General features: G+C 42.4%; 2 protein-coding genes across 17 annotated transcripts in view; one reads left to right on the forward strand and one right to left on the reverse strand.

The window, feature by feature from the left end:
- Positions 1–14,875, reverse strand: part of LOC6733850 (potassium channel subfamily T member 2) — a 97,415-nt gene that overhangs the window by 38,444 nt on the left and 44,096 nt on the right. For 9 of the 16 annotated variants that reach the window (XM_039292641.2, XM_039292648.2, XM_039292640.2 and 6 more), the window contains exon 2: positions 3,114–3,963. The exons of 5 other annotated variants lie outside the window; for them this stretch is intronic. In XM_039292641.2, the coding sequence (XP_039148575.1) occupies positions 3,114–3,242 (129 nt within the window). In that variant the 5' untranslated portion in view covers positions 3,243–3,963. The remainder of the gene's footprint in view (positions 1–3,113; positions 3,964–14,875) is intronic. 2 more of the 16 variants (XM_039292646.2, XM_039292653.2) reach the window with 1 other exon arrangement.
- LOC6733854 lies at positions 33–2,741 on the forward strand. Its single transcript, XM_002080862.4, has 2 exons — positions 33–1,981; positions 2,134–2,741. The coding sequence occupies exons 1-2, from the start codon at positions 1,055–1,057 to the stop codon at positions 2,290–2,292; spliced, it is 1,086 nt and encodes a 361-aa protein (XP_002080898.1). The 5' UTR covers positions 33–1,054; the 3' UTR covers positions 2,293–2,741.

Genomic DNA, 14,875 nt, shown 5'->3' on the forward strand with positions numbered 1-14,875 from the left:
AAAAAACCGAAGGGAAAGCAATAATCATTAGGCCAACAAAGGCCTCTCCCTCGCCGAGGGATTGAGGTTGGCCAGGCTGGCTGTCCTATCGGGTTGAGTGCGTTGTCAAGCGCTGACCAGGCTAAAAAAGATGGCAAAAGGAAGAGCAGAGGCTTTTGCAGGGGCAAAATGCCAAAATAAACACTTGTCGCTGGTGAAATTTGGAACGGTGGTGGCTTAGGTGGCTTACGCTCTCCCAACCACAAAAGCGAATATTTTCCAGCTCAGCACGCGTTTAGGCGCTGGTGCGTGCCTTTAGTCCTGGACACCATTAGCCTGGTGAGTGGGTGGTGCACTTGTATATGAGAAACGGCCAAGGAAGGACACACAGACTGATGGCAGACAGGCTACAATCTTTTCACGGTCTTTGGCACGGCCTGACTTGCCCCAACGCAGGGATACGTAATAAAAATGTAGACAATTTTTACGACACTGTCCGAACAACACAAGTGGACATTCCGCTTTTATTTCTTCATTAAAAAGCAGTATTGATTGCCCAGCAGGAGGTCGTGGAGGCGGAGCATCCGAGGAGTGCCCCCAAGGACCTTTTTACATCCATACTTTTATTATAGTTTGCCACACAAAAGGTCTTTGTCAGTGGCGTTATTGGGCTTTCACGGGCTCCGCCACTCTGTATTTGATTTATCCATATTGAAAACCATATCTGTCGTTGCCCTTTCATCTTTTGTATGCCATTGCAAAAGGTATTTCCAATTCGACTGTCGTTTTGTCGCCCGACACAAGTGCATATTTAAAGCAACACAATTTTGATTGAAGTGGACAACGTTTTCAGCATAAACTTTGCATGACTTTGATGTCACGTAATTGATTACCCATGTCCTGCCAAATGACCGATAATGCGGGAGCAATTTTTCAACGCCGACAAACAACTCTCCGATGACCCTTTTATCGCTCCCCTAGTGATGAATGACCAAACTATAAATACTGGCCTAATTGGCCTGACCCAAAGGCCTATAAAATAGGCCGTGAAACAAATGCAGCTTGCAGTTTCAGGATGGGCGTAACCAGCTCGCAGTTGTGCAGTTTGCTTACAAAGTTTACGGCGCTCAATGGACTAAACACCTACTATTTCGATCCCAAGACGAATGCGTTCAGGGGCTCCTGGAAGCTCAAGATATACTGCGCTATCCATCATGCCCTCTGTGTGCTGGCTCTGGCACACATGTCCTATAGCACCCCTAGTAATATGCGAGTGAGTGTGACTGTTCTGACAATTGGTGGCACCATGGCCTGCTGTGTGAAGTCCTGCTGGGAAAAGGCGCAGGGCATTCGAAAATTGGCGCGCGGACTTGTCAACATGGAGCAGAAGTATTTCGCTGGGAGACCCAGCGGGCTGCTCTTGAAGTTCCGATACTACATAAAAATTACTTTTGGTTCGATAACCCTGCTGCGTATCCATTTGATCCAACCGATCTACATGAGGAGACTGCTAACATCGCAATTTTATCTAAATTTGGGAGCGTATTGGCTGCTCTACAACATGCTTTTGGCCGCTGTGCTGGGCTTCTACTTTCTGCTGTGGGAAATGTGTCGCATTCAAAAGCTCATAAATGATCAAATGACGCTCATTTTGGCCAGGTCGGGTCAGAGAAATCGCCTGGCAAAGATGCAGCAATGCCTAAGACTCTACTCCAAGCTTCTACTGCTTTGTGACCAGTTCAATAGTCAGCTTGGACATGTTGCCATTTGGGTTTTGGCCTGCAAGAGCTGGTTCCAGATCACCTATGGCTACGAGATATACCAGATGGTGGCTGCTCCAAAGTCAATTGATTTGAGTACGTCCATGAGAGTGTTTGTAATTTTTAGCTACATTCTGGATGCCATGAACCTATTCGTTGGAACAGACATTTCCGAGCTGTTCAGTACTTTCAGAGCGGACTCTCGACGCATTTTGAGGGAGACCAGTCGCTTGGATCGTTTGGTGAGTAACTAGTCTTCTAAACTAATGCAACCAAAGGATATGGTACCGAAGTCTCAACTGAAATTAAAATCTTCTACTGATAAAGCTTGCTTCCAACTAAGCTCATTCTTGATTAGAGCTCTCTAAACTTCCCCTTTGAACTCCGATTGCAGCTCTCCATGTTCGCCTTGAAGTTGGCCCTCCATCCCCAGCGGGTCGTCTTACTCAACGTGTTTACCTTTGACCGAAAGCTGACTCTAACGCTGCTGGCCAAGTCGACGTTGTACACAATATGCTGGCTGCAAAGCGACTACAACAAACTCAAGGCGTAGACCCCATTCAAGGCATATCCTGGCCACCCAAGAGTTTATTATCCCACGCACTCGAGTTTGTCTGGACTGCGGGCACAAAGCAAAAGCCAAGGCACATGCACAACTTAAAGCAATACAAACATTTACATACACATATGTTCTCAGCAAATATATAATGGAAAAATCAACGACAATGCATCCAAATCCAAAGCCACGAGCCTGAGGTAATGTGCACGATGACTATTGCTTTGATGATGATGACGATGATGATGAGGTGAATTGGCTAAGTTGCACAATGGTTTATAAAAGAAGTGGGAATGGAAAAAGCTATTCGAATTACAAATACCCATCGCTAAGCTGAACTTTAATTGATTTTTCCTACATTTTTAGTAAATATTAGAATGCAATTTAATTCAGCATGATCATGTGTCTTTTCAATTTCCAAAAGAAGGCGTATGTTGCGTAAATGGGTTACAGGACTTGGTTAGCACTCACACTGTAAAATGTTGTTTTGCAAATATTTAATTAAAATATAAATGTTGTATAAAGCTGCTTCCTGCTTCGGGCAAAGTCTACGTTTCAGTAGGAGATAGTAACACATTGCAGGGTATTTTTCTCGACATCCTGCGACAACAAAGGACTCTGTTCCTTACTTTGTGACCGTGTACTGCTTTCATGTCATTGTGCATGTGTTGCCAAAGAGTGAGCATTTTAATTTGATTTGCCATGAATGAAAGCCAACGGAAGGTGCGGTGTGAAAATTGTCGAGCAAATAAAAGTGAGAATCGAAAACGGGAATGGATGCTGAGGAGCGGGAAAATCAAAGGATAAACAAAACTTACATGTGGAAACCAATTAGGTAACTTGTAGTTACGAATGCTAGTTAAACGGCTGCAGTTGTGGTTATTATTGTTATCACTGTTGTCGTTGCTGCTGCCACTGGGCATTTGCTCTAAGTTGCTGCTGCTCATCTTGCGGAAGGAGAGGCACTCTCGCAGGATGGCCAGTATGGCTATATCGTGCTAGGAACTCTTTACACACAGGCAAGGACACAGACAGATCACATAAATGCATTAGGAACACCGATAGACAGATCTACATAAAGCACAGCAAGGAAAGCTCCCAGAAAGGATTGTTGGTGTGTTGCGGTTGGGTTACATCTGGTTATCTGGTTAGTTACCTGAATGCGGTCTCTGTAACTTGCCCGATCTAAATGCTTTTTCTCGACACTAGTGTATATGCTTGGATAATATAAATAGGTTGAATATGTTTATAGCACAGTCTACAGTTTACACGTTCAGTTACACAGTACACACGAGAATTGACAGCAAATTCGAGTTGGTTTTGCCTCCTTCCGCTCTTATTTGACTAGTTTAAAGCTTTTACCAAGTTTGTATTCCGTTCTGGTCATATGTACACTTAAAAGTTAGGCTAAATATAAATATTCCTATGTAGAACCGTATAATCGATACTGTTTGGTCTCCGGTTTGTTTACAAGCACAAGTCTCACATTGATTTTTTTTACAGCTTAGGGAATATGCGCGTTTTGGTCCGCTCAGTTGGATTAGGTATTTGTTTATTTGCTAGTTAGTTATACGTAAGTTTATTTGGTCAGTTGCTGGTCGAAAATGTAAATATTTAAAGCTTCTCTCCTTGGACTCCAGTTGATATTTATTGTGCTATCCATTCGTGCTGCAAGAGAGAAATAAACATGGATGCTGCGGGCAGGAAAAACTATTGCTGGTCCGCATCGACTCAAGTGTGCTGGGAACGACTGAACATTTTTGAGCCAAACGAAATTATGGCCAAGATATCTTGCAAATAATAAAGGGAAAGGAGTCTGAATAGCAGAAAAGCAGGACAGCAGCCAAGAAAGGACACCCGTTGAGAGGAGAGTCAGTCGGCCATTTGCTAAGTTCAAATGCGTGCCAGGCAGCAATTTTGCCATCTTTTGTGCCACTTAGCCCGGACCACTCGCCATTTGCCATTTACCATTTACCATTCACCATTCACCATTTGCTATTTTCCATTCTCCATTGGCCACTTGTCCCCGCTTTGGCAGCAGCCACAATAATTTAATTCTGCAAACTCTGTGCTGATTTAATTTAACCATTCTATCAGCAAAGTTTAATGCCCAAATATGGGATAAGCGTGTATAACACGTTTAATTAATTCATTTTGACCAGAGTCAAGCGCTTAATCTGCTGCAAACGACCGGTTGTTCAGCTGCCCGCTGCCTAAATATAGAAGCATATAGCATGCCCCAAACCGAAAATCAATATGTGCTACACTGAAAATTGCTCATACGCCAGGTGTGCGCTGGCGACATTTAAGGTAACGAAATTTCTTCGATTATTAGTTTTGTTGCAGTTGCAAGTGACAAAAACGCGACATCAAGTCACCTCGCACACACATGCAACACGAGACTCTGCTTTGTCCCCATTTTGGAAATTGAATTTATGGCCAACACACACACACACACAACAACAGCAGCTGCCTCGACAGTTTACACATTTCCCATATACGGCATGTAAGGCAAAGTTTTATACTTGGACCACTATCCCCCGCACAACCCGAAGAGCCAAGGAACTTTCCCCATCAGCTCTGAGCGAACAAGTTTATCTCGGGGCTTCTGCTCCTGGCTGATGTGGCTACGATTTTTTATGCCAAAAGTTCAAAGCAATTTTTAAAGATCAGAATGCCAAACGGAGACGCAGAGGACCAAAGGACCAAAGGACCTAAGGACCAGTTGAAGCCGGCTAGGGACCAAGGACCAATGTCGAAGCAGAAGCCACAGAGAAATCATTTCATTTCAATTTATTTTCCCATTTCCATTGTTTTCACTGGTAGTTACCACTGTTTTTGTTGTTGTTGCCCCTCAAATCGGAATTTGTTTTGCCGTGTTGGCATTTTCACACCGCAAAGCCACATGGGTGGGCAATTTTCCAACAGAACTCAGAAATTACACAACATTATTCTGGCGAATTACACGTATTTGTCTCTATGGATGTTTGTGCTGCTGTGAGTAATTACAGACTTGGATTTTACTTTGAATATTTTCTTTTTAAGCCCGACAAGATATAAACACAGAGAAAACACCAATGAAGTGTCTCTAATTGGATTAAGTGAGTTCAAAAAAGTTGTGGCATCAAAGTAAAATACGACAAAACAATTTTAAATATGTATACGCAAGAATTAACTGAGATATGAAACAAGTTATATTATTTTGAAAAGTTAATTTGATTTATGTTAAGTCTTCTGGTTTTAGGTATCAGTCCCCAGGAGTTTATTGTTCACATTTTGTTTACCTAACGACTAGAATGAGTTTTCCGCAAACAAATCCCTGGCTTTACTTGGCTTTTGACCCATAAATTGTGACACTATTTTCCGCGCTGCAAAAAGGTTGAGCTCATTAATCACAAGAGCTTCCGGCCCTTGACGCAAAAATATGCCAGATAAACCACACAGCGAACTTAGCTATGCTCTTTTTAAAGATTTGTCTCTACTAATAACATTTTTAAATTTATAGTAGTAGGCAGCAGCATAAAAAAATATTGTGGGCTCTCTTACATATCATTCATTTGAAAAAGGAGATATTAAAAAAGTGGAGGTCGCACAAAATAATTAAGCTAGTCCTTATGATCACACAAAATTATGCTAAAGAAGCTGAAAAATAAATAATAAGAACTTGGCCTTTGGGCACGTGGGCAATTATGAAAACCTCACCAACGTGAAAACTATTCTGTGGGTGTTTGTCAGCGGAAATTAATGCCTTCTGAGCGGGACGCACCACTTCTCGGCCAAAAGAAATGACCAAGGCAGCGTGAAAGGCGAATGGCGCCACTTACTTTAATTGCTGCCACGTTGCCGTGGTCCTCCGCCCTGTGTCCTGGCGGCCAAATACACAAAGGAGCCAGAGCCAGACCCAGGACCTGAGCTGGAGCTCCTCGAGTAATTAAAGCACCAGAGCGCACCGCATCCATTGCAACAATGCGACCGGCACGGTGTTGAGTTGGCCAAAACCAAAATGCCCCTGCATTGTGTTGCCTGACTGGCACTTAACGCTTTCGGTTGCGAAATTTTCGACACTCAATTGGGCACATTAACTGACACTGAAGGGCGCCCAAAGAAGGCCCTATTGATTGCCAGGCCATCTCCACCCCTTTGTCGCCCTTTGACTTGGCTCATAATTGGCTTGGCACTGGCCAAGTGCCTGCTGACCGTTTTGCAACAGGGCCATTTAGCTCCAGTTGCGTTAGTTGAGTTACTTTTATACGAGTTGCCACCGCACTGGGGCCCAGGCCAGGCTCCCCGTGGGGAAGGGCAAATGGAAAGCTTATGAATGTTTAAACAACTCTCAATTGCGAGAAAAGTTTTCAATTTTTGTTGTAACTTTTACTCGCTCGCCATGGCAATGCATTAACAAACTTTAATTAATATGTGCGAGTGAAGAGTGCAGGAATATCGATTCGATTTGAATGTTGCCAGCTTGTCTGAAAGTTTTCACTTAAAATGGTCCCCCAAGCAACAAGTTTTCCCTTTCCCCAAAACAGGGCCAATGTGACTTCGTTAAATACTGAACGAAATGATAATAGGTTTTCAGTGTTGTTTATTAAATAAATAAACCCATTTAAAGATAATGGAAAGCGCGTTCGAAAGCGGTAATTGAAAGAAGTTCAGTACTATCACTGTCGGCGGCAGTCCAAATAGTGACGAAGCTCTCGGGTAGAGTTTTTATATGTGTAAAACTCTTTAATGTGAAACTTATTTTTACATAGTCCTGCTATTAGATTTCAAAACCGGCTGCTCTACGAATAAATCCTTTTGTCAACCACAAACTTCTAGAGAAATACACTGGAAAGATATCCAGTTCAGCATCTCATCACATTCTTGCCCGTTTTCGTTACATTGTGAATTTATTTTTTTCGATGTTTGATGTTTGATTTTCCCATTGATAAACTACAGTGGTACAGCATCACAGGACGGTATACGATTACAGCTGAGTGTCTATCCCTTATACTTTGACAGCACTTTGCTGCTACATCTTGCTCACTTTGCATACGTTTGTCAAATCCAATCGAAACCCATTTCGCCCGACACAGCGGAGCTGCTGGAATTCGAGACTCCCCGGGAATATCTAACGAAACCAACTAACGCAGGGCAGGAAACCCTGCTGCAGTTGGCCGATTAGCAAACGAGATGGTGTGGAGCAGAGTGCGACTTACTCCTGTAAAAAATGCAACGCGTTGCCTGGCAACGGTAAAAAATGTGTCACCAAGGGATAGAGCAAGGGTCCTTTGCCTGAACGAGGATGCAGTCTGGCTGTATGGCAGTACAGGACAGGGAGCACTTACCCCGTTACTCGTATTCGACCAACGTTCGCTGGGAAAACGCAAAATGACTTTAAATTGAGAAATCGCTTTGTGTACGCTCTGTTCGGTTCGATTCCGCTGTGTTGTCGGTACGTGCCACTTGAATGCCACTCCAAAGGGCAGGGGCACAAATGAAGTTATGCAGTATTTTCATTGATTTCCTCTGCACAGGCCAATGAAGACTGTCCTTGGTGGCGCCCAACGTGGGGCATACCCGTAAGTTCTTACATTCGCCCAATGCGAGTCATGCTGCTGGTGTACTTACTGGCGCCCAACGTGGGGCATTCCAGAGTGTACTCACTGAAATTAAACGCGCCAAAATGGGAGGCAGCAACACCTTTAACTGCAGCACACTTAAGGGGCAAAAATCAAGCTAAAGCCCTGCCTGTCTACTAGAAATGCCTTCTGCACTCCGGCTGAGTGACTTGCTGCTCTCGACATGCAGCGCAAATGAGTTGGCTAATGTGACAGGGAGCGAGGAAGGCCAAAATTCGGACAAAAGCCGGGCGAAAAATGTGGCCGTGACAGGTATGAGCTGGTTTTATGGCTGATTTGGCCGCTGGCAAGTGCATTCGCCACACATCAGTTGGCAAATGCGTTGTGCACATTACTCATATGGGCCATAAACAATTTAAAGGCATGCATTAAAGACCGCGCTCTGTGCCACTGCCACCACTTCCTGTGAGCGCAAAAACATTCAGCTCATTAAATATTGAACACGAATTTATGACCAACTGGAAAATACGCACAAACAGAAATAGAGAGATACCGAAAAGGCATATAGAGTGAAAAAGAAGGCAAATTGCAATTTGAATTTCGTCCTGTGAGTTCGCAGAGTTCCCTACTCCCCCCGGAGAAGCTGGGCTCATTATTATTACGCAATTTGAATTTTCTGGAATGCATAAAAAATCAACCAGAAGAACATCGGCGCCTGGTTATTAATAAAGTATGCCCGATTCGTCCCTAGGTGAATTCCAAGAAAGTGCTAAATTCAATCAGCGGCAAATTAAATTTCCCTCTAGGTTAGAGCCCGAAAATCCCTGTCCATGTAATAAATTCAATTTATTTTCGCCTGCCTTTTGTTTTGACTGGCCGTGCGAACTGGAACACTTACAATTAATATTAATTTTCGCTTCGTCCGCAATATTTAATGCAAAAGTTTTGTGCACGTCAATTCGCATCAGGTCAGAAGCGGCCACATAATTGTCACTTAAAAGCTTTCACATGCTCTTTCTTTTTTACTTATTTATCTTGCTTTTCTGTCTCAATTATCTACCTGTCAGTTAGCATTACCAGGTGAGAGCCACAATCAATTTGAGAGCAGTAATCGGGCAAATTGTCTGAAAGTTTCCTCGCCTTTCGGCATAGAAAGGATTCGGTTCGAAAACATGTCAGTCAAATGCAATAACTAGGTGTTTTAACTATATCAATCGACTATGTATCGTGTAACTTAAAATTAAGCAATCAAGTGTTAAATGAAATGTAAACAATGTTTTTGCAGATCAATCAGCTGGAACAAAAATCAAGTGAGTCGCAAATAATTAAAACTTTATTCACTGTTTGCAGTTTCAAAGGACTTACTCCTCCCACAATAAACTTTTCCCCACATTCATTTGTCATCTATCAAATTTCCTAATTAAGTTATAGTGGAGCTCTTAAGAACCCTACTTGAAAATAATATAATATAGATAATATCACTACTTTTCCTGACTTGATTTAAACAACGGATTTTATGTCGCTTTTCTTATCGTTCTACAGCCTACCTTCATTAAGCTGCTACATATTCTTCGAAAGCCTAAACTTTGTATCATTAATTTTCATTAAATATGAAGCACTCAGCGCTGTAACTGAATCAGCTCAAATGGATTGAAATTCCATTTAATCAGGATTTTCAGCGAAGCTTTCTGTTAAACATTCCCCGAATTGCGAAAGCCTTCGAACTAATAAATGGCTAACTAGATGGACCATCAGCTGGTCCCTCATCGTACCTGAGGCCAATTAGCAAAGCTTTCCAATTACAAATCTCAACTTTTACCTACTCTATTACCAACGCAGCGTATGATTTACCAGACGGCTGCAGTCCGGAGTGAAAACTCACTGTTCCGAGCTAAAATTAATAATTAACTAGAAGGGGTTGGGTGCAAATTTACGCACTTTGCACGTCACAGGAGCAGCTGTGACCGCAGGAGCTGCCCGCAAAATGCCTTTTGCATGTAAATTATAATTGTTATTAATTTTTGCCAGTTTGCATGATGATGATGATGATCAATGAATTACCGCGCCGGCTCTCCAGCTTGTGTTGATTAAAAACTTTCCGAGCGACAAAATCGATGATGAAATTAAGTAAACAATCAATTTGCGTCGGCCAGAAATGAATGAATGAATTCCGCCTTAGTCGCTAAGCAAACACTAGCCCCCCCTTCGCCGGGATCCCCTTGGTGGGCCACCCCCTGGTTTTGGTATTTACGGCTATAATGAAAGTTGTTTCTGCCCCTTCATACAAGCAAAATACATTTGCCTTTGTTGGGGCGACTCGAGAAAGGTAATTCATTTGGTCGCTGGTGCTGTCCTGCTGTTTCTGCTAATAAAACACGTCTTGCACTGCGAGAATTATGATTATGAACTTGGCCCAAAGACCATCACTTTCTTAGTTATTCGCTCGGTTTCTTCGAGTGTACACATCCCATACCAGTGTTTGAACAGCCTGTTGCTGTTAATACAATAAAATGGCAAACTCATCGCACTCAGCGAGGCCTAAAATATTGTTGGTATCCTTTACGGGTGGTGGAGCCACCCCCCGGCCCACCCATCTGCATTTATTGGCAATTGTCAACAGTCATTATGTGGGCCAAAAGTTTGCCATCCCGTCTAAATATAAAATTTCATCGCTGCACGTGTCAAACAAATAAAGTGGCAAGTTTACAGGAAAAATAGTTGCGCCAAAGTTGGAATAAATTTCTGAAAACTTTGCTTAAATAAATAATGAGCAAAAGGCTGTTGGCGCGTAAGTCAGGTGCTTACTTCCGCAATTTAACGCAGTGTTCGTATTATTGTTTTCTTTTCCAGAAATTATTTGGCAGGAATTTTTAATGATTTGAATATTTGCCAAGGAATGTGGCAAGATTATGTAGTTTAAGACGCTCAGATGCTTAAATGTATGCAATACAATATATTGAATACTAGAATACGTTAAATTCGTTATTAATTAATGTGTAAATAAATTTGTAATAATTATATTTTCTTATTTAGCTACAGACACCATGAGTAGGTTTTAAAGATTCTTAACGGAGTTAGCTTCCGCGTTTTGATGCATAATGTGAGCAAATTGGATTTGTACAATTAAATCCCCTTTTCCGGCTAAAGTCCGTGTGAATCGCAACAGCCTGGGATGGTGGCGACTAATTATTCATGCATAAATTACAAAAATAAATTGTTGACACGAGCCACACGCCTGGGGCGGAAACTCTCGGCCTACATCTTGGCTGTCAACATGTGGCTCGGAGCGTTTAAGCCAACTTTAGGTGGCACAAGCCGCTAAGGCGACTGAAGCTTGTTTTAGAGCTCGTGTAAATAAATTAAGCGGCTTAGGATTGCATGTGTAGGCTGTCGTGGCTTCTTGTTTGCCGTTTGTCGCGCTTTTTGTAATTAAAACACTTGAGGAGCCTCTGAAAGGCGTTTCTACACGTACGAGTGCGATTCCCTCTAATGGAGCCATTTGTTGTGCTAAAGGGCAATTTGGGAACAAGTGGACTTAAATTAGTAGGACAAACTATGCTGGTAATTACTTTCACAGAGTGTCCCACTTTCCCTCGCTTAAAGTTGCTGATAAAGCCGTATTAAAATCCATTTTACGGATACGTCCATCTCGTCCACGTCCTTTGCCCAAACTCAGCAATATACGTATGTACATGTTGTAAGAGCTTTGCCCTGAAAGATGAAGAGTGCCTGGCGACTCTTTTGCATAAATTATGCAGTTGCGCATATCGATGGCATTTTTAATTGAACCACCACCACGCAGCCAGCACCACCGCAAACCATTGAAAGGGGCGTAAAAAATAGACTACTGAGTAGCGCCAGTTCGTAAAACGGCGGAAATTTAATTAAATCAATGTGTTGATTTAATTGAAATGCGGTGTCGGTGACAGTGGCCATCTTAATGCACGCTTCGCCGGGCAATGCAATTAATTTGCATGATAATGCACCTTGCAAACTGTCACAGCTCGATGGGCGATCAATAATGCTCGGTATCCTAAGAAGCCTGAGCACATTTGTGAGTGAGTTCGCGAAAGGACTCGCCCGCACATCCTGTCAAATATACACAGAACTTGCAAGTTGGCTGCGCCTTTTAGGCACTTCGGCATAAATTTTTAATGTCTGACACACCATTATTTTTGGCAGATTCTCTCTTTAAATAATTCAACTTTTATATCTTCAAACTCAGCCATAAATTTAATAGATATTTAAACAAGACAAAGAACGAGTTTGAAAATATAACACTTTTGACCATGGTCCGTAGCCATCAATCAATGAAGGAAAAATGGAAAAACCAATTTTAGTTTTCCGCTCTGCATTGTCTAGCAGTTTTTCTGTGAATTCCATTTGTTGTAAACCATTAATCCGAAAGTCAGACTTCTATATGCAATAGTAAAATATGAACCGACTGCGCGTTGACAGGCTGTCCATCAAACTGTCCTGTTCTTCCTTGGGCTGCAATGTGTCGAAGGGTTTGTTTGCTGTTTGTCTGAATGTTTGTTCGTTTGTTTGTTTGGTCCTTTGTTGCAGCAACAAGAACAAATAGAACAGCCCGGAAAGCGGGTCGAAACAGAACACTTCCCAGCCCCTCCAGCCGCCAACTATCTGTGATTGTCATGCACTTAGCCAGGCCTGACATAAGCCGACTCGTTCCCATTCCGTTCCCGCTGGCGGGAAAAGCTGTCAGCTGTGAATTTACGATTTTAAAGCAGTGGGCGGGAAAATGGTCTTCGAGTGTAAAGCGTAATAAAAATCTTGATCCGTCGCCGTAGGAAATTTCAATGCATTTTACGCTTGGATAATTGATGAATACCATACCTCCTCGCCTGACTCTTTAAGCTTGCCCTTAAATGACTGCAAGTCATTCAGCTTCATTCTCCCGTTTCCCTCTCCACCGACCATATTTTTTTATTGCATCTGCATTGTCCTGCTGCCGTTGCTCGCTTAATATCCCTGGGCCAGGACGAAACGGAGAAGGCGGAGCAGGCGGCTAAGCCAGGCCAATATTTGACTTAAACAGAACTTTTTCCTGGCGAGAAGAGCAGTTGGCAGAAACTGCGGCAGCCCAGGGGTTCTTTACTTTTCGCACTCCGCCCAGAAGGACCCTCCCCCATATCCTTGCCAGCCAGTTCTGTGCTGTTTTTCACACTAATAGAAAACAGCATGGGAAATCTGTATTAACCAGTAAAACTCTCTGGTAAATTTAAAATGAAACAAATGCAATATATTATATCTTTTTGTTGATTAAATACATTTGTTTCTGGACTCTACGCCTATTTGTAATCAATAAAAAGCAGATATGTTGTAATTTACAACATTTATTTTTCTACCTTTTCGATAAATATGCAATTGGAAAATATATCTATATATCTACATAGCTTTGTAAGCCCCAAACTGCTTTGCTTTCTATGTAGTTTCAACTATATAGACATTATTTGTTGAAGAGCTTGCCAAGCGCATTCCTACATCAAATGAACTTTTGACCCATTGTGTTCTGCTGACGGCTTTAATGCGGTTAAGTGACCTGACCCAGCCACTTGTGCTGTTTTGGCATATTTTGACAGCAAATTGACCGACAAATACTAATGGCATGCGTATGCAATTTAGCGTTGGTTTAATTATTATCGCATTGCCAGGGAGGTTAGCCATGGATGAAATTGAACGCGATGCCCAGCGGAGTTCGCTTGCAAAAAAGTTAATGTAAACATATGGATTTTTATTCTAATGAATTCATAACCTTTAACTAGGGCCTTTCAGCACTTTCCCGAATGAAGATTGACATGCGAGGCGTCCATTTCGCTGGCTTCCCTTGGGAGAACGTAGTCCAATCAGGAACACACACCTTCAGCGGCACACATTGTCAATCAGCAAATAACAATCTGACAAATGCAAATACCAGAAATTCAAATTGTATGTGATATAAATAATTCACACCGAGCGGAGGGGACGCCACAGCCAGAAGGGTACTCGTATATGTGAAAAAGTCGGTTTCCGCCTTCAGCTTTCCCCGATTTTCCGCTAGATGTTACAATTTAAATTTTAATTAAATGATAAAATGGAACGGAACGCAATCGTAACTTTAGCTGCGGGATTTCGTTTATTTTTTCACGTTAAGTCGGGCATAAAGGAGCGCGTAAGTTGAGAACTTAAACCCCTTCCCGGGCTTTCGGCAGTTCACGTGACGCATACGCCCTGTGGTCCCCGGTGTGTATCCTTTGTGGGATTGTGTCACCTTACACTGTTTTCTTCGGCCCAATTTTCGTTCACTGACGTCAATCGATTGATTTTCGAGTGTGTTTTCCGTTTCGCTCCATTACATCCCTAATTGCAGTTGACCAGCAGTCAGATACGCCCGGCTCATCAATCGTATCATAGGCATTTATTATGCAGTAATTAATTGTCGGACTCCAGGAATCGGGACAGTCCTCATTTGAGGTCAAGGTTGGCCATTGGGACCCCAGTTCCCATGTGTCGACTCTATGCTTTATTCTCACACTCAATCTGAGCACCGGACATGTCGGCATTGGGTGTCATAGCCTCTTGTCTGCTGGCCCTTTGCCATCATAAATGCCCGGCATATCGTCACATATGTCATTTGTGGCCCCTTTATGACTGAGTTTTTATTGTCATTGATGAGGGCCCAGATAGTCAAAGAAGGCGGCATGATGTAAGCTACCTTGAACTCACGTTTAAATAATTTATTTAAGTAATTATGGAGTGTAGAGACAGGAATATAGTCAAGGTTGTAGCTTATGTTAATACAATTGTCCAAACAAGGGTTTAAAAATATGCATGTTATTATAAAAGCCTATTTGTTTTATTTTTTCTGATTTCTATATCGGAAAAAGCCTATTAGTACTTCCACAATGAAAACACAAGTAGCTATTGAAAAACCCACAAAAAGTGTTTGCCAACCTCCTCTGCAATCTTCGAGCTTTAGTACCCGAAATGTCGTAAATGGTAATTTCACAAATCGGGAA

This window comes from Drosophila simulans, chromosome 2R, assembly GCF_016746395.2.
Source record: "Drosophila simulans strain w501 chromosome 2R, Prin_Dsim_3.1, whole genome shotgun sequence".
NCBI classification, from domain to species: domain Eukaryota; kingdom Metazoa; phylum Arthropoda; class Insecta; order Diptera; family Drosophilidae; genus Drosophila; species Drosophila simulans.